The 22,584-nt window shown below is 46.2% G+C and overlaps 2 protein-coding genes across 3 annotated transcripts in view; both read left to right on the top strand.

The window, feature by feature from the left end:
• The window catches only part of arid1ab (AT rich interactive domain 1Ab (SWI-like)), a 44,603-nt gene extending 35,087 nt beyond the window's left edge, over positions 1 to 9,516 (top strand). The window contains exons 9-19 of one of the 2 annotated variants that reach the window (XM_010873609.5): positions 45 to 205; positions 313 to 413; positions 688 to 897; positions 1,045 to 1,249; positions 3,045 to 3,177; positions 3,598 to 3,767; positions 3,988 to 4,252; positions 4,357 to 4,453; positions 4,686 to 5,526; positions 5,673 to 5,803; positions 5,986 to 9,516. In XM_010873609.5, coding sequence (XP_010871911.3) covers positions 45 to 205; positions 313 to 413; positions 688 to 897; positions 1,045 to 1,249; positions 3,045 to 3,177; positions 3,598 to 3,767; positions 3,988 to 4,252; positions 4,357 to 4,453; positions 4,686 to 5,526; positions 5,673 to 5,803; positions 5,986 to 7,932 — 4,261 coding nt within the window. In that variant the 3' untranslated portion in view covers positions 7,933 to 9,516. Of the gene's footprint in view, positions 1 to 44; positions 206 to 312; positions 423 to 687; positions 898 to 1,044; positions 1,250 to 3,044; positions 3,178 to 3,597; positions 3,768 to 3,987; positions 4,253 to 4,356; positions 4,454 to 4,685; positions 5,527 to 5,672; positions 5,804 to 5,985 lie in introns of both variants that reach the window. The other variant, XM_010873608.5, reaches the window with a different exon arrangement.
• Positions 9,517 to 11,552: 2,036 nt separating this feature from the next.
• LOC105012649 (fibrous sheath-interacting protein 2) lies at positions 11,553 to 21,793 on the top strand. Its single transcript, XM_034294833.1, has 13 exons — positions 11,553 to 11,627; positions 11,799 to 11,960; positions 12,175 to 12,264; positions 12,704 to 12,843; positions 13,073 to 13,172; positions 13,324 to 13,434; positions 13,637 to 13,772; positions 13,919 to 13,992; positions 14,178 to 14,250; positions 17,296 to 17,407; positions 17,734 to 17,770; positions 18,021 to 21,432; positions 21,609 to 21,793. The coding sequence occupies exons 1-12, from the start codon at positions 11,553 to 11,555 to the stop codon at positions 19,539 to 19,541; spliced, it is 2,631 nt and encodes an 876-aa protein (XP_034150724.1). The 3' UTR covers positions 19,542 to 21,432; positions 21,609 to 21,793.
• Positions 21,794 to 22,584: the final 791 nt, after the last annotated feature.

The following is a 22,584-nucleotide window of genomic DNA, read 5'->3' as shown; positions in this document are numbered from 1 at the left end:
GGTGTAACCACTCTGTTTCCACTATGGTGTTGTCCCTCCCCCAGGCCTCCAGGTTACCCTCCCAACATGTCCCAGGGAATGATGGGAGCCGGGTCTCCTTACGGCCCGGGGCCAGGGGCAATGAACAGCATGCAGGGCATGATGAACCAGGCGGGACCCTATGGAGGAGGGCCTATGGGAGGGAACATGGCCAACAACACACCCGGTGAGTCTGGAAAACAGAGCCCACGTGGATTGGAATGTGATTGCTTTCGGCACATGGTGTGATTTTGGTATCCCCCGCCCCCCCCCACTCTGCTTTCCATCACACAGGCATGGTTCCTAGCCCAGAGTTTGGCATCGACGTCAAACTCAACCCAGCCCAGAAGATGAACAACAAGGTGGACGGCACGCCCAAACCTGAATCCAAGAAGGTAAAGAAGGTTTGTGGTACTGACTTGTGGTTTTGAATGGCTCAGTCCGAATGAGAACGCACGGTTGTTTGTGCATAGAAATAGAATCCCGGCAATGGTGAAAGCCCCTCAAACTAAGGCACTGGACTGGTGGCCTCGTGGCTGAGGTCCATATGGCTGACCTGGCAATGTGATTCTTCTTCTATGGGGTCAGTGAGTGGAAGTAAATGAACGTCAACGGTGAACGTCAAGCCTCCTCCTCATCGCCTTTCCCTCCGATCTCTGTCCTTTTCAGAAGTCCAACTCTTCAACGACAACCAATGAGAAGATAACCCGTCTGTACGAGTTGGGCCCGGAGCCAGAGAGGAAGATGTGGGTCGACCGGTACCTTGCGTTCGCCGAGGAGAAGGCCATGGGCATGACCAACCTGCCCGCGGTGGGACGCAAACCGCTCGACCTCTTCAGGCTCTATGTCTCGGTCAAAGAGATCGGAGGCCTCACCCAGGTCTGTTGGGTGCCGTGGCCTTGCACAGGGGTGGTGTGGGTAGTCACGATTTGTGTGTGGATCCTGTGACGTCTCGGCTATCCTGGCTGTTCTCTGCCGGCCTGGACTGTGTCGTGTTGTTCTAAGCTCCCCCCTTCCGCCCACCAGGTGAACAAGAATAAGAAGTGGAGGGAGTTAGCCACCAACCTCAACGTGGGCACGTCCAGCAGCGCCGCCAGTTCTCTGAAGAAACAGTACATCCAGTGTCTGTACGCCTTCGAGTGCAAGATTGAACGAGGCGAGGACCCGCCCCCGGACCTCTTCACCGACGCCAAAAAGACCACCCAGCCCAAGATCCAGCCCCCCAGTCCAGGTGTGTGTGTGTTTGTGTGTGTGTGTGTCCTACATCTACTCCGTACGGTTTGGATCATTCCAGAAGAGAACGTGTCATTGCTCTGGTCTCTCGACGCTCCGGTGGTTACTGTGCTATTTATCACGCGGCTCTAGTTTCCTCTACGCCCCATATAACTGGGCCGTAAACCAGTAGATTTTATTGTATCCTATTAATGGTGATGTTAAAAGGCGATCTTACAACGTCGTTTGTCATCTCCTCTGTATAAGCAGCCTGGCTATATAAATCACTAGTGTTTTGGCGGAGGGTAAACTTGCTGTAAATGATAGCGCCGCCAAGGTAGTGAGTTGTGTGTGTGTGTGTGTGTGTGTGTGTTGTCCTCTGACAGTTTCATGAGCGTATCTGGGGGAATACTTGCTGTCCTGGTCAACCCCTCCTCAGTCTGACCACAAACCCTCATTCCCCATGTTTTTCTTGATATTGGCGCGGTGGTGTTGTGGTTGAGTAAAAGACTGTGTGATCACCTTTCCTGGTTTCATGTAATACTGGAGGAGGAATGTGCTACCCTCTGCCCCCCTTGGGGTTATGTGGTAGGGGGTTCGCTTGTGTCTTCACCCTGAATGCTGTTTGTTTTGGAGGGGCCCACCGCCCGGCAGAACCGTTTTAATGCCAGGACCAGCCACGTGCTCCCCAGCAGTCTGCCCCCCCCGTCCCCCGTCTGGCCCAACCAGGCCCAGGAAAGTCCTGTCATCTGGGGGCAGGAAGTCTGTGCCAGGGGGTGGGGGAAGGGGAGGGGGCACCAGGGAGTTCCTCTGTGCCAGGGAGTCAGTGCCAGAGAGGGGCGAGGAGGAGAGCCCTCTGTGATATGGTGCATGTCTGCTGGCAGCCCCCCAGTAGCAGAGACCGGGGGGGGGGGGGTCATCGTCTGTCGATGCCCAGGCTCTGTCACTTAGCTGTTGCTTGTACTATCGCAGGGTCTTGTGTCTCTGGTTCCACCACTACATAGGCATCCCGCCCTCCCTGGAGTTTTGTGTTGAGCCAGAAAATGATGAATGGGAAAAGTGTGTGTGTGTGTGTGTGTGTAAAGTCACACGCTTTTTTTTTCTCCCCTCCCTCCTTCTGTGTCTTTTTTTTTCTCCTTTCCTGAGTCCCCTCCCTCCCCCTCTCCTCATCTGTAGTAGAGGGAAATCCCTGCCCGGGGGAGTGGGGAAGGGAGGCCAGACTGACTGATGTGAGCGGTGCTGTGTGTGAGAAGTGACAATGTGAATAACTGTGACCTGCTTATGAACTCCTGCGTGCGTGTGTGTGTGTGTGTGTGTGTGGGGAACACATGACTCATCAGACAAGTGTGCTAATAGTGACAAGTCCTAAGCCCGGGCAACCAACGAGCCCTCCCCCTCCATCCCCACACACACACACACACACACGTTACGTCACACACACAAACAAACTGAGTCATGTGGTAAATGGAGGCTGAGGTTGGATCATTATTTCCTGGTGACTCTGGGATACCGGCAGCTTGGCATGCTGGGATGAGCTGAAGGGTTCAGACCTTGTGTTTGTGTGTGTGTGTTGGGTACTCTGTTTTCTGTCTGTGCAGCATGGGATTTAGTGTAGATCTAGCCAGGGTCCTGCTCTGCAGAGACAGTCCAGTGGTGTGACTGTTCAGGCACCTAAACTACTGAGGCCTTCTGTTCCACCCCCTGGTGTCTGGATGGACTCTGTGGGACTTGTTCCTGTGACGTGTGTCCAACCTGTGCACACCTCTAGCGTGTTGTGTGTATGCATCTCTAATGCGTTTCTGTGTGCGTTGCAGCGGGGTCAGGATCTCTGCAGGGCCCCCAGACCCCCCAGTCCACCAGTAGTTCCATGGCCGAAGGGGGAGACCTAAAGCCCCCCACCCCAGCCTCCACACCTCACAGCCAGATGCCCCCCATGCCAGGAGCTCGGTATGTAGGCCGCGGCGCGGCCTCCACCTCATCATCCTGGCTCCCCACATCAGTCTTCCATCTCCCATGGATGATTAGCTCACAAACACACAATAGATTTTCCCATTCAAGGGGAACCAAACTGATTAACAACACAATAGAAAACCTTTTTTTCTCTGTTACTACTCTTTAATTAATGATCGGTCTCTTATTCTTTCTCTCTCGGCCTGTCTCTCTGCCTGCGTGTCTGTCTCTCTGCCTGCGTGTCTGTCTCTCTGCCTGCGTGTCTGTCTCTCTGCCTGCGTGTCTGTCTCTCTGCCTGCGTGTCTGTCTCTCTGCCTGCGTGTCTGTCTCTCTGCCTGCGTGTCTGTCTCTCTGCCTGCGTGTCTGTCTCTCTGCCTGCGTGTCTGTCTCTCTGCCTGCGTGTCTGTCTCTCTGTAGGACTAGTGTGAACCTGCAGGATCCATTTGCTGATGGAGGTGACCCGGCATTCGGCAGACGGAACGCTATGACCCCCAACAGTTACCAGCCTGGGATGGGTGGTCCAGAGATGATGGGTCGCATGGGACCGTATGAACCCAACAAGGACCCGTTTGGTGGCATGAGGAAAGGTGAGAAAACGAGCAACGCTGGCTAGGGTGCCTGGCTCACTTGGCTGGGTTTAAAAAATAAATATCACAATTATGTTTAAAAAAATGTAAAAAAAACATTGTATTTATTGAGTAATAGCTTGGTGGAAGTCTAGTGTTTCCCATTCCACTAACATTGAGATGGTTCTGATCCAACAGTGGTTATCAGTATGTCTATTAAATAGTCTGATTTTGCGTTTAGCTGGAGAGCAGTTCATGACTCCAGGGCCGGGCCCCAACAGTGGGATGGAGGGGCAGTTCAACCGAGGCCCCCCAGGGCCCATGGGGCCCAACATGCAGATGGGCCAGAGACAGCAGTATCCGTATGGACCGGGATATGACCGAAGGCCTGAGCCGGGGATGGGTCCTGATGGCAGTATGGTCCCTGGAGCTCCTCAACCCAACTTGATGCCTTCAGGGGCCGATTCGGGGATGTACTCCCCCAGCCGACCCCCACCGCAGCAACGGTCAGTACCTTTCTTTTCTTTGTTGTTTATTTTAGCTTGTTTATGGTGCATAAAAAATTGCCTACGTTACTGTCTAATGCTGTACTGTGTGCTGGTTGTTTCAGGCATGATTCCTATAGTAATCAGTACCCTGGCCAAGGAGCGCCCCCTGGTGGCCCTTACCCGAATCAGCAGCCAGGAATGTATCCACAACAACAACCCGTAAGAACATTTTGTCCATCTGCTCTCCATGTACCCATAGTTGCTTCCATGGCCTTGTGAATTCCAATTTATTGCATTGATCAGTATCACATGTATAGTAGAATAACCGTGAAATGTTATGTTGGCTGATGTTAATAATTTTTATATAATTAGAAATAACCCAGGGGGTTACTGAATCTATGTGCTGGATGTGTTCTCTGTTGAGATAATGTGGTAATGTGTTGTCTGTCAGAACTACAAACGTCCTCCAGTGGATGGTGGCTATGGTCCCCCAGCAAAGCGCCATGAGGGGGATGGGATGTACAACGTCCCCTTCAGCGGTCAGCAGCAGCCAGGTCCCCAGCCCTCCAGTGGACCCCAGGGCCAACAAGACATGTACAACCAGTACAACGCGGGCTACCCGGGCTCGGACCGCCGGCCTCCCGGCCCCCAGGGCCAGTTCCCCTTTCCCTTCGGCCGAGACCGGGTGCCCTCTAGCGGGGGCCCCAACGCCCAGTCCCCAATGCCTCCACAGATGATGGGGGGCTCAATGCAGGCAGCCCCTGACGGCCCCCAGGGCCCCATCTGGCAGGGACGCAATGATATGGGCTACCCCAATTATCCTAACCGCCAGGGTCCTCCGGGACCTGGCCAAGGGCCCCCTCAGGGCTACCACGGCATGAATCGCTCTGAGGAGATGATGCCAGGGGCCGACCAGCGTATGAACCACGAGGGCCAGTGGCCAGGACACCCCAGCCAGAGACAGCCCCCTTACGGGCCGGGGGGCTCGGGTCCCCCCATGTCCAGACCCTTACAGTCCAGCTACCAGAGCTCCCAGAACCACATTCCCCAGGTGTCCAGCCCCTCCCCCATTCCTCGACCCATGGAGAGCAGGACGTCGCCCTCCAAGTCGCCCTACATGCACTCAGGCATCAAGATGCAGAAGGCGGGGCCTCCGGTGCCCGCGTCCCACATTGGCCAAGCCCCCGTGCAGCCTCCCCTCATCCGACGAGACGTCGCCTTCCCCCCCGGGTCAGTGGAGGCGTCCCAACCCATCCTTAAACCGCGTCGACGGCTCACCATGAAAGACATTGGTACGAAACTGTTGCTGTTTTTAGCTTGACGTTTGCCCTCTGAGAAATTCCTTTAAATTAATGAATCAATTATTATAGCCCTGAATGTCATTTTCATGCGATATAATGATTAGTCACTTATGAACTGTTCTGCTGTGTCCCCTCAGGCACCCCAGAGGCCTGGAGAGTGATGATGTCACTGAAGTCTGGCTTACTAGCTGAAAGCACTTGGGCCTTGGACACCATTAATATTCTACTGTACGATGACAACAGCATTTCTACTTTCAATCTCTGCCAGGTGAGGCACACCACTAACAGGCCATTGACGTAATCAAAAGTGCACATAGTGAAACGTTAAGCTTCACCAGGGAAGCATTGTAATAAACAGAAAAGTATTACACAGAATCTGTGTATGATTAATGAATGTTTAATCTGTTATTTGGATGGAATTAATACCTGCCCGCCCTGATTGTGTCTCAGTTGCCTGGATTCCTGGAGCTGGTGGTGGAGTATTTCAGACGCTGTCTCATCGAGATCTTCGGCATCCTGAAAGAGTATGAGGTTGGAGATCCTGGCCAGCGGACACTCATCGATCCGCATGCTGCCGAAGAAGACTGCTCTGATGAAGAGCTGCCTGAGCAGGAGGACATGGACGATGAAGAAGAGGACGAGGAAGATGAGGAGGAGGAGGAAGAGGAGAAGAGCAACGCCGAGACCACTTCGCCTGAACATTTCCAGGTGAAGCAGGAGGAGGAAAAAGAGGATACATCCATTACTGAGAAGTCAAAAGCAGAAGAGGAGGAGAATGAAGAAGAGTCTTCTTCCTCCACGGAGCCCAGCGCTGGTGCCACTTCAGACCCCCAGGACCACAGCGTTCCGCAGGAAAAGCCCAAACAGGCCAGTAAGTTCGACAAGCTGCCCATCAAGATGGTTCGAAAGAAAGACCCGTTCCCAGGGGGCCGCTCCAGTAAGCTGGGCCAGCGGCAGAGCTTCGACAGCGGACTGATCCATTGGAGCATCGGTGGGGGCGACACCACGGAACACATCCAGACCCACTTTGAGAGCCGGTCCAACCTCCTGAAGCAGCGGAAACGGATGCTTCCTTCAGCCACCCAGGGCAGGAAGAAGGTTTCTGTTCCTTTGACTGTGCCCGAAGACCAAGAGAAGACCTCCAAGCCTGGCGAGGTAGAGGAGCAGCAGCTGTCGGCTTTGGCCGAGAAGACCACCTCACCTGCAGGGAAGACCACAAAGACCTCCGCCCCCACCACGCCCGCCCCGGTCACCGCCACCATCGACGACGTCTTGTCGGCCCGGCCGGGGTCGGTGACGGAGGAGGCGGTGCGGGGCGGAGCAGAGGAGCAGAAGCAGAACGGGGGCAAGTTCCTCTTTTCCATCCGCCAGGCGCAGCAGAGCCGACGGAACATCACCATCCTGGAGGACGAGCCTCACAGCAAAGACGAGACCCCGCTGAGCACTCTGTCGGATTGGCAGGACGCCCTGTCCCGCCGCTGCATCTGTGTCTCCAACATCGTCCGCTCCCTCTCCTTCATCCCCGGCAACGACCTGGAGATGTCCAAACACCCGGGGCTGCTGTTGCTGCTGGGCCGCCTGGTCTTGCTCCACCACCGCCACCCGGAGCGGAAACAGGCCCCCGTCACCTACGAGAAGGAGGAGGAGGAGGATGAGGGCGTGAGTTGCGAGAGGGACGAGTGGTGGTGGGACTGTCTGGAGGTCCTCAGGGAGAACTGCCTTGTCACCTTGGCTAACATCTCCGGCCAGCTGGACCTGTCCATCTACCCGGAAAGCATCTGTCTGCCCCTGCTGGACGGCCTGCTCCATTGGGCTGTCTGCCCCTCAGCCGAGGCCCTTGACCCCTTCCCCATGCTAGGGCCTCATGGCGCCCTGTCCCCCCAGAGACTAGTGCTAGAGACCCTTAGCAAGCTGAGCATCCAGGACAACAACGTGGACCTGATTCTGGCTACGCCGCCATTCAGCAGGTTGGAGAAGCTGTATGGGACCCTGGTGCGTCTGGTTGGGGAGAGGAAGGTGGCTGTCTGCAGGGAGATGTCTGTGGTATTACTGGCCAACTTGGCCCAGGGAGACAGCATGGCAGCCAGGGCCATCGCTGTGCAGAAAGCTAGTGTGGGGAACCTCCTGGGCTTCCTGGAGGACAGTCTAGCGGCCACGCAGTACCAGCAGAGCCAGAGTTCTTTGATGCACCTACAGGGGGCGCACTTTGAACCCACCAGTGTGGACATGATGCGGCGAGCGGCCCGGGCTTTGCACGCCATGGCTAAGGTTGAGGAGAACCACTCAGAGTTCACCCTGTACGAGTCCCGCCTACTGGACATTTCCGTTTCGCCACTTATGAACTCTCTGGTGTCCCATGTGATCTGTGACGTACTCTTTCTGATTGGCCAGTCATGACAGCCGTGGGGGTTTCAGCTCTGCCTCCTCTTTCTGTTCCCCCCCTTTTTGTGTGTGTGTGTGTCTGAGTGTGTGTGTCGGAGTGTGAGTGGAAGAGAGAACTAAGAGCAAAACTGAGTGTCCTTTTTTAATTTATGCAAAATAACCTCAGATTCCACTGTCTGCCCTTTCTTACCCTCCTGCTTGTCACTAAAGGACACACTTACTGAAGTAGCTCGGAGTGGAGTTCAACATCCTGTAACACGGTAACGAACAAACCAACGTGGACATGATGTGATAAGACAGATCAGATGGGACCCTGGGGGGGCGGGAAGGGGGGGTTGGGGAGAGAGCTGCCCAGCCGGAAACAACTTTTTTTTTTTTTATGAAAAGGTTTAAAAAAAAATTGTTGCAAAAAGAAAAACGTTAAAAACTGTAACCAAAGTTGCTGTCTCGTTTACAGTGAGTTTGGGGGGATGCGCCCGGGTTCTCCTCCCCTGGGGTTGGCAGGGGGGCGGGCATGGACAGAGAGCCCGTTTTAAGTTCATGTGTGGAGGTGAAACAGACTCCTGGACTCTGGTGTGGTGTAATGCTGTAACTTGGATGCTATACTCGGCCCTGCAGGAGCGAGGTTATCAGCTGTGAACGAACGGACGGACGGACGGACAGAGCAGACAGAGACGTCACTCAACGGGGGGCCTGTGCAGTAGATTGTAGGACTTTTTTTCTGTACTGTACACCTTAAAAACAACTGTAAACATACTGTAATAATACTGTTTCACACTGAGATACGCTGGCTTGGCAGCAAACTGTAGTTTTTAAAAATGATTTTAGTTTAATGTTGAACTGAGAGAGAGATGACAAAAGGCTTTCCCCCCAAAGTATCGTGAACCTTACAACACCCCGACCTCTTCTTTGTCCCTCGATTGTATGACTTGACCCTTATAAAAGAAGTCACCTCTTAGGACTGCTCCTCTACTCTAGATGCAGTCCTGACTGCAGTGTATATATGATGTTGTACATTACACCTCTCTTTCTCACCCTTCTGTTGATCTTTACCCTTTTTAATCTTTGATGAATTAAAGGTTACACTCAAGTGAAATTCCTTGCATCAAGTTCGCCTTGTGATTACCTAACCTTTGACCCCTAACCCCTCACCCCCCAACCCACTTGTCCGTCTCTCGCTACAGGGACTCAGCTGCTGCAACTCCCTTGCGAACCCCCATCCCAACCCACCTATCCCACTCACTCACCCTCACACACCCCCCCCCACGACACACACCCAGATCAAGTTTCCGTTTGTCTCAAGTACTGGTGTAGAGACTAACATGACCGAAACCATGTCTGCTATGGTTCCATTTCAGCTTCTACATCAACAACAAAGCAAGACCCCCGATGATGAAATAAACCATTTGAATTTTGTTTCTTTTTTTTTTTGTTTTTCCAGTGATATGGATTCTGCATATTTGTATTTCAGAAGATGTAGCTAAAAACTTGATGTAAATTCTTTTTTCCTTTTTTTGGCTTAATGAATATCATTTCTTCAGTATGAAATCTTTATACTATATGTTCCACGTGTTAAGAATAAATGTACATTAAATCTTCGTAAGACGTTTGTGATGGATTTATTTATTATGGTCTTTCAAACGTGTCCGGTTTTAGTATGAAGACAAAACAGTATTGTGGTTTGGGGAATGTTGTAATTAGGGACACCCACAAAACTGAACAGAGTGTTTGGTGCCTAGTCTGCTGACGAACATTTTGAGGAGATCTAGCTTTGTGCAAATTTTTTTGCACTGAATCCGCTGATGCTTACTGAAATGTGTATTAGGTAAAATTATGTAGTTGTGTGGTAGTCCAGCAAGCGAACTTGCTTAAGACCTAAAATGTTTGTCAGTCTATGGCAAATGCGCTAAAACGGAGGGATCCACCTGCACATGTCCAATATGAAACGTTTTTTCTGTTGCAAAATGTTTGCTACACTGCACTGCTGTTAATTCTTTGCCACGGTGGATCTCTGCTGAAGTGTAGGCTCGTTGATGGATATCCATAAAACGGCGCTGATCTTCTATCGCACCCATCCTCTTAGACGGGTTAAATGATTGGTGACTTCGACCGCAAATGCTGTAGCTCTTCTGTAATCTAGTTGTAAGAAGGATGACGTCGATGCTCATTAGGACTACACAATTAACTCGTTTTGTGTTTGGTGTAGTATTAAACGTTATTACAATAATGTTATTAATAAAGTACTTGGGTTTGATTATATTGTAATGAAATACAATCGATACATGTGTCAAGTCCATAGCGATTATACACATGCCGTTTTTGACGGGAAACGTGCTTTTAGTCCTAACGAGTTTCGATGTAACTTTTGTCAGGGAATGTAGCCTAATGTTTCGCAATTAGCCTACAGGTTATATCTTAAACCGCAACTACTGCAGCTATTCTAATGTAGTGATATGTTACTATTGAAATCGGGTCAACCAGGTTGTAGTACCAATACATAAGGGAGCGCTAAATGATAGTGCTTGCCGTTTCCATTTCCAAGCCGGGAATCACACGAGATGACCGAATCTAATGATTACTTGACCTTTTATGCTGCTACTAGTTAATATAATGAACACATTCAGTTAAATAAATGCGTAAATCAGATCAGTAAATAGTTTGTTTACCTTCGTTTGCGAGATAATACAGGTTGAGTGAATATGAATAAAACAATGAACGCGAAATCTATTTTACGTGATGTTTTAACTGTTAATTGCTGAGGAAGCCTGGAAGCTATTTAGGCTATACCCTATATACAGCTCCGGAAAAAATTAAGAGACCACTGCACCTTTTTCTTTCCTTTCCAAAAAAATCGAAAAGGAAGGTTTTGAGTGAGGAACAGAAGGGTTCAAATTAAGAGACCACTGCAAAGTGAACGCTTCTGTTCGTTTTAAACTGAATTCCGAACTTGTATCGTTTTAAGTGAAGTAATGATTGCTGGGCGTATTTTATTTTAAGTACTTTGGTTAGACGCTTATTCCCGAGTGTCTGCTTTTAAAGATCGTATGCTTTTGGGATTGTACTAAAGAAAGTAGTCACTGTCACACTGCTGTCAATTAGCGATCGTTTCGTAGCATTTCTCCCACTGTGCGCAACAGAACCAATAGACTATTACGTCATATTTACAGCTTGTGATACTTCTCGTTCTAGAATTGTACACCTTAACCAAATTATCGTACCGGCTGCTTAATCTTCTACCTGACTACCACGATAAGTTTTACTTTTAACACTGGAAAATTTCCAGTTTTGTTATTTGTGGTGATGATTTAAATGTCATTATTATGGAACATCTGGTATGTAGGCTTTTTATACTTTATATGGTATAGCTATTTTTTTGAATATTTAACTGTTAGCCATTAGGCAAAAAAAACTAGTAATTATTGTAATTAGTGTGTTTCATTTATTATAAAACATGTGTTCTGCGTTTGGGTGTATTTTTGCGTTTTGATATACATTTTGAATTAATTTCCAGTAAAGGAAAATAAAGTGTTTTTACTGTCACCTGCCTTCATAATCTTTATACTATTTTATTGACTGGAAGGTTTTTATATTCACCTCAGGGTTGTGGTAAGCAGACCAACCCTCACCCTCTGGATATGCCCATCCGTGGAAAGATCCCTGCCATCTCTGGGCTCTGCAGTGTCTACCACACAACCCGGCTCTGCGAGAGGGTAAGCCCACCAAGCCCAGGTCACAGTAGAAGAAGAAAATACAGAGTTTTAAAGATGGCGAAGAGTTGTGATTTACAACCAATGTTTGGCTATAATCTCATGAATTGGCTACTGTTATTGATGCAGTCCAAATCCATTTGACTGTGAGAGGTCATTATTTCATCATGTCAGTTGGTCCAGCCGAAGAGTGACTTCGACCTGACAGACCCTAATGGCTACCTGTTGAGTTCTGTGTACAGCAGCCTTCACGATCCCAACCTCAGTAACTACCTCCACCGCAAGGACATCCACCAACGCCTCCTTGATCTGGGCTTCATCACCAAGGAACAGAAAGTGAGCTTTCTGCATTTTACAATTAGCCCTGTTGATTATGTTTGTTAAATGTATTGTAATGTTGTGTGTAATTGTAATAGTTAAGTGCACTCGGATAGTACTGGCACCACTTTTTATTGTAGATATCAATTCTTACCGTTAGACATGTATAAAGTATGATAGCCGTGTATTTATGCTAATAATGTGTTTTAAACTCCCTTTTCTTATTCTTCAGATTATTTGTTCACTCAAGGAGTTGAACCGCTACAGAGATCACCTAGTGGAGGTGGAGTTGGACTGGAGTCGCAGATTCCAGACAGAACAGGTTCATCTGAGCCTAAATTCAAATAACAACTGAGATAGCTATAGAGAAAGAGAGATGAATGTACAAAGGGAGAGATTTAGAGGGTCATACAAAGGGAATGCTAGTCACATGCTAGCCATGTCTTTATCAACTTCAGCTTCTGAGACATAGGTTATACTATGAATACATATTCATTCATACATGTGTATACAGCTCTGGAAAACATGAAGAGACCACTGCACCTTTTTCTTTCCTTTCCAAAAAAGTCTAAAAGGAAGTTTTGAGTGAGGAACAGAAGGGTTAAAATTAAGAGACCACTGCAAAGTGAACGATTCTGTTCCTCACTCAAAACTTCCCTTTTCAACTTTTTTGGAAAGGAAAGAAAAAGGTGCAGTGGTCTCTTCATTTTTTCCAGAGCTCTATATGCAGTCTGTTTTACCATTTTCCTTTTTCATTCCAGAAAGAGTTGGTGCGTAAGTTTCTGAACCTCAAACAGCAAGGTCAGATTCCAGAGCATATAAGCTTGTCTGATGTCACAGAATGGTTACTGCACAGAGGAAGGAGACTCTTCAGCAAGCGGCAGCAGGCCATCATGACCAGGTGAGACAAGGCACAAACAAAGAGGAAAAGATTGTGAGAGGTATACAATACATGAGTCGCAAGCGTATTACCGGATGAGAATTAGATGAGCGTGGTGAAAAAAGTGCAAAAGGACCCATGGTAAACTGACGTGGTGTGTTATGAGAGCTTTGGTGACTGTGGATACACAGTGGCGTAAAACTATTACTGACACACATTACTTTTATCTGTGTAACTGTAAACCCTTTAGGAGCTTTCCTGATAACTATACCAGACTGCCCAAGATTGCAATGAGAAGCAACGTGGTGGATCTAGTCTGCTGCCCCAGCTCCCCCTGCAGGTCAAAAAGAGTAAGACAATGGGGGGTAGCGTTATTTAGTATCATTATTATTACTGGAATGGCTAGCCTAGTTGATTTATGTATTCCACTGAAAAGTTGACTAAGCTCAGACCCAGCGTGTTGTGTGTTTTGACTTGAGAAGCCTTTCTCCTTGTTCCTAGATATGGAATGCCAAGGGCCGTGCATTGCTACATGAGGTCACCAAGGAGGTGAAGAGAGAGATGCGGCTGGAGCAACACATGCTCACAAACCGACAGAAGAAGGAAAAAGCGGTATGGCTTTGTGTTTTCATTTGACATTCTAAGTATCTGTATTTGTGTTCACACTACACTTACTAGTTTCAACTGTGTGCCAAGGAGCATGCAGTGAACAGACTACATGTTGTTGCTTTCGGAAAAGGCAATGTCTTCACTAACTGAAACAAAATACATGTATGCCCACTTTAAAGGTATGGTTTTCATTGCTTACTTTCAGAACCAAGAGAAACAACAGAAGAGAATGTGTTTCAAAGGCTGCAAAAAGAAGAGGCATTCCCTGACCAAGACAGATCCACAAGACAGCCCTGAGAGCATGGGAAATACTTTTGGATCAGATCCTGACAACACACAAGGTGAGGCAGAGGGGTTTGCTCTGAACTGTCAGTCATGTTCGAGTTGAGGAATTATGATGCAATGCATGAGCATTTTGTAGAGGAATGTAGCTTTTTGGGGATTCTTTCATGTTCAGTCTTTGTTCTTTGTTTTTATCCCTCGTCAGTTGATCTGGTTGGCTGTGCTACAACAAGTATCTCAGCTCATCAACCCTCATCAAACCCAGAGCAGAAGTGTGAGGTAAAGAGACTGAGAATCCTAATTGATCACTTATAGTGGAGGGGGGTACGGTATGTTCATGGATGAATTTAGAAATAACACCCTGTCTTTTGAAAACAAGTGCAATACACAGGGAATAGCCTGTAATTCAAGGTACGCCTGTGCATTTGGATGGTCACCCATGAAAAGTTGTCTTTGCATTGTAGGGACTCTCTGCTGTGTGCCAAGACATGATTGAATCAATGAATCAGAAATCCCCCATCTCTTACCACAACCTCTGTAAGTAGGATATCAGGAATCCTGTTTCATTTCTTTTTACATACAAGCCCACTTCCAAAACAAAGTTGGGACGCAATGTAAAATGCAAATAAGAACAGAATCATTTAAACCCTATATTCAATAGAAATTAGTACAAAGACAACATATCAAATGTTGAAACTGAGAAATTGGATTGTTTCTTGAAAAATAAATGACGACTTCGAATTGTATGCCAGCAACATGTTTCAAAAGGTTGTGACAGAGGCGACAAAAGACTGGAAACATTGTGTAATGCTAAAAAGAAAAACCTGGTGGTTGAGGTCACTACTAATTAGGTCAACTGGCAACAAGTCAGTAACATGATTGGGTATTAAAAGATCATTCTAGAGAGGATGGGTCTGTCAGAATTGAGGATCGGGACGGGTTCACCACTCTGTGAATGACTGCGCTGGTAAGTAGTAACAATTTAAGAATAACGTAAAATTGCAAAGAATTTGGGGATCTCATCATCTATGGTACATAATATCATTAAAAGATTCAGGAAATCCGGAGAAATCTCTGTACGCAAGGGACAAGGCCAAAAACCAATACAGGATGGGCATGGACTTCGGCTCTCAGGCAGCACTGCATTAAAAACAGACATGATTCTTTAGTGGAAATTACTGCATGGGCTCAGGAACACTTCCGAAATCAATTGTCTGTGAACACAGTACGTCGCTGCATCCACATATACAAGTTCAAACTTTACCATGCAAAGAAGAACCCATATATAAACAAGATCCAGAACCACTGCTGCCTTCTTTGGGCCCGTGCTCATTTAAGATGAACTGAGGTGAAGTGGAAAACTGTCCTGTTGTCTGATGAATGAAAATGTGAAATTATTTTGGGGAATCATGGACGCAGTGTCCTCTGGGCTAAAGAGGAGAGGGACCATCCAGCTTCTTATCAGTACACAGTTCAAAAGCCAGCATCCGTGATGGTATTGGGGTGCATTATTGCACATGGCATGGGTGACTTGCACATCTGTAAAGGCCCCATTAATGCTGAACAATATTTGCAGGTTTTGGTGCAACAGATCCATCCTGACAACATTGTTTTCAGGGATCGCCTTGCAAGACAATGCAAACCACATTCTGCATGTATTACAAAAGCATGGCTCTGTAGTAAAAGGTGCTAAACTGGCCTGCCTCCAGTCCAGATGTGTCACCCATTGAAAACATTTGGTGCATTATTAAATGACAAATACAACAAAGGAGACCCCGACTTGTTGAGCAGCTGATATTCTATATCAAGCAAGAATGGGAAAACATTTTACTTTCAAAACTACAGCAAATGGTCTCCTCAGTTTCCAAACGCTTACTGAGTGTTGTTAAAAGAAGAGGTGATGGAACACAGAGTTAAACATGCCCCTGTCCCAATTATTTTGAAACATGTTACTGGCATCAAATTCAAAATGAGCATAACAGTTTTCCAAAAACAATACAATTTCTCAGTTTCAACATTTAATATATTGATTTGAACATCATTGCATTCTGATTATATTTAAATTTTACGCAGCGCCCCAACTTTTTTGGAAATAGGGTTGTGCATTAAAATGCTTTCAGAAAGTATTTAGACCCTTTCACATTTCCGCAGTGTTGTGTAGGACTTAATTTATAATTTATGTAATTTTTTTGCTATCAGTCTACACAATAAAATATAATGATGAAACGCATGTTTTTAGAAATTAGTGCTAATTTATTGAAAATTAAAAACTGAAATATCTCATGTACATAAGTATTCAGACCCTTTGCCACTATGCTCCAAAACTGAGCGCAGGTGCATCCATGAGTTTGGAAAATCAAAGGACGCAAGTTTGTCCTTTGAGTGTCCATGACTTTCTCTAATACCTTATTGGAGTCCACTATTGTCAAATTCAATTGATTGAACATGATTTAGAAAGGCACACATCTTTCTATATATATGTTAAATATGCAAAGAGGTGGCTTTTAGGTCAAACAAAGTAACTGGGCAAGAAGGGCGTTGGTCAGAAAGGTGACCAAAACCCCAATGGCCAGTCTAATGGAGCATCTGAGTTTCTCTGCAGAGATGGGAGAACCTGTAGCACTTCACAGCTCTTCTGCAACACTCCATCAATCAGGGCCTTTATTAGATGCAAGAAACTCATATGGACTCTGAGAGCATGGGGGAAAGTTTTATATGGTCTGATTGGACTATAACCTAAATACTAAGTTTGAATGCTATGTCTGGTACCACTCAAACAAGGTACCACTCATCACCTGGCAGTACCATCCCTACGATGATGTATGGTGGCGGAAACATGGTATGGGGATGCTTCACAGAGGCAATGACTGGTAGGCTGATCAGGATTTAGGGAAGCCAGAACAGAGCAAAACACAGGAAGGCCATTGAAGAAAACCTAATTCCGAGCACACAGGACCTCAGACAGGGGCAGAAATGAATCTTTCAGCACCACAAAAATCTGAAGCACACAGCAAAGGCAGCACTGCAGTGGATTCGGGACAGATCTATGAATGTCCTTGAGTGGCCCAGCCAAAGCCCGGACTTGAAGTCCATTGGACCTGGATCTGTGGGGAGACCTGAAGATCACAGTTCATCGGCACTCCCCATCCGATCTGACAGAGCTTGAGAGGAGGATCTGCGTAGAATGGGAGAAACGTATGTTTCTTTATGTACATGTGATATATATTAAAAACATTTCTTCAATAAATTCCCACAGATTTCTAAAAACGCATTTTCACGTTGTCATTATGGAGTATTGAGTGTAGGTTGTTGGCAAAAATTAATTGAATCAATTATAAATTAATTAAGTAACACAATGTGGAGAGAGTGAAGAGGGGAAAGTGAATGGAACAGTGTATTAGTAAGTCCATATTACACTGAAATACTAGAGTGAGATTAGGCAATCATTTTGTTTATAACATTACTATTTACAACAAACTTATAAAGTAATAACCATTAACCTCAGACCTTGTCTTATGCAACCTATTAATTACTTATTTTCTACATGTATTCTGTAATTATTATTTTGTTAATGCTTTGTAGGTGCTAAGGGACCAGGGCTTGTTGACACTATTTCCTCCTCCCTGATCCCCCGTGGCATTCTGCTTGGACAAGGTGGCTACCTTCAGTCTATAACCAAGCAACTGTCTGAAATGTACGTCTGCAATTGACATTTTCTTTTCATGTACTTCCATCCCTGCAGTAGCACTCCGGAGACTCATAGAATCTATGCCATGGTGGATTGACACTTTTCTGCCGGCTCTTGGTGGCCCAACACCTTAATGAGACCCTTTATATTGGTTTTATCTTTCATTTGTCACCCATCTGTAAACATACAACCCGCTCTGTCCTGTGTGACCCATGAAATCTGTGTTTTACTCCCTTCTCCATTTGTCCTTCTGTTCGCTATAAATGGCAAGGCTATGTATAGTGTTTGTTCACTACATTTTTTATGTGAATTTCCAATGTTTCCCTTCACAGAGAACAGAGGCTACTAGAAGAGCATATAAAAGGAACAGTGAGTTTTGATGTATTTAAGTTGTTGGTCCCCTTTTACATTTTGCTCTTTCTGACACCTACTACATCATTAGTCAGTTATTCAGTCAAGACATGGAACTATTGTAAACAGGAACTATTGTAAGTGGGGCCAAATGTCCTGTCAGTCACGTCTACCTGAAATACAGTCGGAATGTAGCATGGGTTTAGTCTGAACAAAGGTTGATTAGATCTTGTGACTGTGCATTGTTCGCACTACCCTCTCATAATAGATAACGGCTGAGGAACTACATGGCATCATGCAAAGTGTGGTGGTGAGTGTAGTGGAGGAAGTCAACAGGATCCTTATACCAGCCATCATGGCCTTTGAGGTTGAGCGCCGAACGAACTCCATCAGCACCACTAACGGAACCAGCAGTGATGTACCCACCTATAGCAGCCTCTCCTACTCTGACTCCTACAAAACATCTTCTGTCAGCGGCAGCCAAAAGTCCTCCTCCCCTGTGATAGAGCTGTCCAGCGAAATACCTGCACCTCCCACCATGCTGTTCAAACCTACTCCCTGTGTCATCAGGCAGGAGACATTTACTGTGAGCGTTCCTGAAAAGGACAATAGAGAGCCAAATATAGAAACTGAGCGAGGGGCTTCTTGCTTTATGGACTTGGCTTCCTCCAGTAGCCCAAGCTCCTCTGAGAAACAATCTTCTCCTTCAAAAACGAGTCCTTCAGCAACCAGTTTGGAATCTTCTGGAGACATTTTAAAAAGTGGAACTAGTATAGATGCAGGAAGGAAGGAAGAAAAAAAGCTTTTGGTGAAGGCTGGAGCTGTTATTCAGGAGGTGATATGGCGAGCTGCGGAGGCAGAGGGGGACAAAAGGGATGGAGGGAGGCTGAGAAACATGAGTCATGCGGAAAAGGTTGAGACGGACTCCAAGACCATTGAAGCTGTATCAAGAGATATAAGAGGTGAGAGGAGGGTTGAGGGAGTGGAAAACAATGTTGACGCAATCACCACTATTGAGGTTCAGAAGTGGGAGAATTTTGCAGATTCAGTGGCTAAGACGGTCGTTCTAGAGGTGTTAGCTATTGCGGACACAACAACCAAAACTGATCATTCAGAAGTATCGAAACTGGAGGAGAAGGAAATGATTGCTGATGTGACACCTAAAACTGAAAGCAAGGAGTTGGCCACTGCTGTGGTTGTGACTGAAAATGTAGAGGCTGAGAAAGGAGACACACGTGGAGGTGTGAAGGTCAAGACTGACGTCAAAGAAGGTTTTGAGATTACCAAGCTAGACATCCAAGTTGCAAAAGCAGAGGCTAGTTTTGATTCAAAGAATAAGTGGACTGAAATGTTGGACCCTAAAACGGAAGAAGCCGATGCTGATATCAACAAACCCGAACAAGACAAAACCGTAGCGCAGAATAACCGTAAGAGATATGATTTCATTCTTTTAGCTGGAGAGTCAAAGACAGAAATCAGGGAGAAGCATAGGAATGCAAAGGAATCCCTTAATAATACACAAGCTGAGATGAGTGAACACCTCTATGGAAGCCATGAGCTATCTCAGTCAATTTCGAACGATGATGATGGTGCTTTGATGTTCCCCATGATCAGCATGTTAAAGAATGCTGCCATTTCCTCTGACCAGGTCAATGAGATCCTAGACAAGGTATGCTATTGTACTGTCCCTTTTTATGCAAAGGTAGTTTATTCTTTTGATTCTGTCATGTATCGTTCCACCAGCCACCAATGCTTGGTTCTACATGTTTTATCTAGGCAGGTCTATTAAACCATGTGAATTATTTTTAAGGTGGTCAGTGTCCTGACTTTAGAGGGCCATGAGGTCATACTCTCAGAAGACAGTCAAGGTATTGCCTATAGTCCGGATGGCAGAACAAATAGTTATACTGCTACCGCAGGGTCCAGACCCAGCAGTGAGCCGTTGTGCTGTGTGTCCCGCAGCAAAGACCAAGTGATCCATGTCCAGTGCCCAGGGGAAGACCCAGCTGAGTCACATAATAAACTTCTTGGAGGCCAGGCCAGCATCCTGAATTCTCTCACCCCGATGCATCTCAGTGAAAAAGATCTGTCAGACACAAAGATAGTGCCCTATGTCAACAGCATTATCAATATTATAATGCAGAATATGCATGAAGATAATGAGTTTGCAGATGGCCAGAAACTATTATGTCCAAAAAGGCAATCAAGTCCAGCTTTTCTGACACAACATTCTCCTCAGTACAGCTCGGAGATCCCTGTGCTTAACGTTCCCAAGACGGCTGATCTGAAATCAATAACATCTCAGAAATCACAGAAGTTAGATGATCTGAAGGCCTTGAGATTAGTCAAGTGGGTGCTGCAGACCATCCAGAGACATCATAGCAGACAGGGCAAAAAGAGCCAAAAGTTTTGTGAGGTCATCCAAGTCCTGCTTAAGAATCTTGAACACAAGATGGTCAATAATGGAGATCAACAGGCAGCACCCTCCCAAACCAATGTTCTTCATACGGACAACAACTTCAAGACAAAGTTGCAAGAGACTACCGTCGCATCCATTTGCAATATCATTGAACATCTGTCCACCAATGTGCTGAGTTCTATGTCATGCCTTGTTTTGCCAAAGACAAAATCAACATCATTGAGCACCCTGGTCAAAAGCTGTTCACTGACCAACCTGGGGAGTCAAGCTGTAGCTACATCTTTGGCCATGGAAATCAGCTCCAAAGTGATTGAAAAGCTCAAAGAATCCTCAGGTAGGGGCAAGGCTACCTGTTCGTTGACCAGCCTTCGAGATTTTGTCAGAGCCATGACCATCAACCATCCAGAGCTAAGCAAACAGGCCGCCTTAAATGGGTCAAAAATACACCAAGTTTACGTGGAGGTTCTGGAGATGGTGGTGTCTAAGCTGAGAGGTTTTGCAACAAAAGGGGATTTATTTCACCAACCCAGAGAGCACTTAGCACAGACGATGGCAGAGAGCTGCGCTGACGTAGAATGTGCATTTACGGAGGTTCTGCAGATGCTTAAGAGTCACAAAACTTGTGATGAAGCAGGCAGAATGAATGCAGTTGACCACATATCCACTACTATCTCTGATACTATGTTTAAACGTGTGTCTGAGGGCCATCATACTCAGGTGAACACAAAGCTTACTCAGAAGGGCAACACTCCCCCATTTTCTAGCATATCACTGCTACAGGATGAACTTGGTGAACCATCAATGCATTTCAAGACAGAGAAACAAGAACATAGCCCCTCCCTTACCATCACATCAGGAGAGACCATGGTACAGCATTCCCATTCCATCAACTTGAATGTAACCCCAATGAAAGAGGTCAAGGATGTGCTTCTGCCTAGAAACTGTAAGCGGCAGGAGGATATCATGCTATCAGGCCAAGTAGGCAGAGATGGAGTGTCTCACAATCTTGCACATGTCTCTGGGGAAACCGTCACAGACTGTGGTCCAATCAGAATCAGTGATATTAACCAGCAGGGCCCTAATATGATCCAGGCTAGAATGACCAAGTCCTCCGTGAACCTCCTACAAACCACTGTGGAAAAGTTGGTGCATAAGCTGATGAATGAGCACATGGCCCTATTAGAACTAAAAGGAATGTCTACTTTTACCAGTCCTGACCAGGAGGGAATTTCTCCCAGTCACAAGTCAGAAAAAGATCCTGGTAAGATTGACAGATTAATTTCTCTATTAATAAAGAAAATATAAATATTTTGTATTTTCTGTTTATTCTTATTTCTTTTTTTAAATGTATGCATTGTGCAAAATAAACAATCTTTGTTTTTGATGCTCTATAATGGATCCTAATTGTAAATAGAATAATTATGTCTTATCTCACAGAGAACTTGCCACAGAATGTTCAGAGGCGATTGATTACTGAGTTTCAATCTGATAGACCTGAACAGCCAGAGTCAAGTGAGCTCTTAAAGAGCAAATTGAAAGGGAAGGAGCTGATTGGTATGCTGTGTACACTGATGACCAAATCCATCATCAGCTCTTTGACTCTGGATAGTGCATTTCAGGTTCCAGTAGGGGCAGATTCAGGTATGAGTCTGGAATACCTTCATCAATGTTTTATTATATTCATCACATCTTGTATTAGATGTATTAGAATAGCAAAATATGCTTCAGGCAATTACTTAACAACATCCTGATTTACAGTGCCTATTGGAAAGTATTCAGACCCATTCACTTTTTGCGCTTTTTGCTGTTTAATAGATTTAATTTCCAACTGAATACATTTTTGTTTTACCATCAACCTACACACAATACCCCATAATGGCAAAACAAATACACGTTTTTAGAAATGTGTGCACATTTTTTGAAAGTTAAAAACTTTGTAGAAGCCCATTTGACATTAATTACACCTTTGAGTCTTCTTGGATATGTCTATACTAGCTTTGCTCAAATGAATTGGGTTAGTTTCTCCCAATCTTCCTTGTAGATCCTTTCAACCTCTATCAGATTGGATGGGGAGCTTCAGTTAACTGCAACCTTCAGATCGCCCACAGATATTCAATATTTGGCTAGTTACTCAAGGACATTCACAGGCTACTCCAGTGTTGTCTTGACTGTGTACTTTGTGTTGTCATTCTGAAGAATCTTTGCCCCAGTCTGAGGTCCTTTGTGCTCTGGATCAGGTCCTCTGTAATTTGCTCTGTTCGTTCTTCTCTCAGTCCTGACCAGTCTCCAAGTCCCTGCTGCTGAGAAGCATCCTTATAGCATGATGCTCCCATCACCACGCTTCACTCTAGGAATGATATTAGCTGGCATTTGCTAGGGGATAACATATATGTTTTTTGTCAGACGTAGGGCT

Source organism: Esox lucius, chromosome 10 (genome assembly GCF_011004845.1).
Source record: "Esox lucius isolate fEsoLuc1 chromosome 10, fEsoLuc1.pri, whole genome shotgun sequence".
In the NCBI taxonomy this organism is placed as follows: Eukaryota; Metazoa; Chordata; class Actinopteri; order Esociformes; family Esocidae; genus Esox; species Esox lucius.
The sequence above is the reverse complement of the archived record's forward strand: the minus strand, read 5'-3'. Positions and strand labels throughout refer to the sequence as shown.

Bases quoted from the DNA above. Each gene is read 5' to 3' on its own strand.
- LOC105012649 (XM_034294833.1), top strand. From the start codon at position 11,553: ATGCCCATCCGTGGAAAGATCCCTGCCATCTCTGGGCTCTGCAGTGTC. The intron at 12,265-12,703 runs GTTCATCTGAGC...TTTTCATTCCAG, and splicing joins GCAGATTCCAGACAGAACAG to AAAGAGTTGGTGCGTAAGTT. The intron at 13,173-13,323 runs GTAAGACAATGG...CCTTGTTCCTAG, and splicing joins CCCCCTGCAGGTCAAAAAGA to ATATGGAATGCCAAGGGCCG.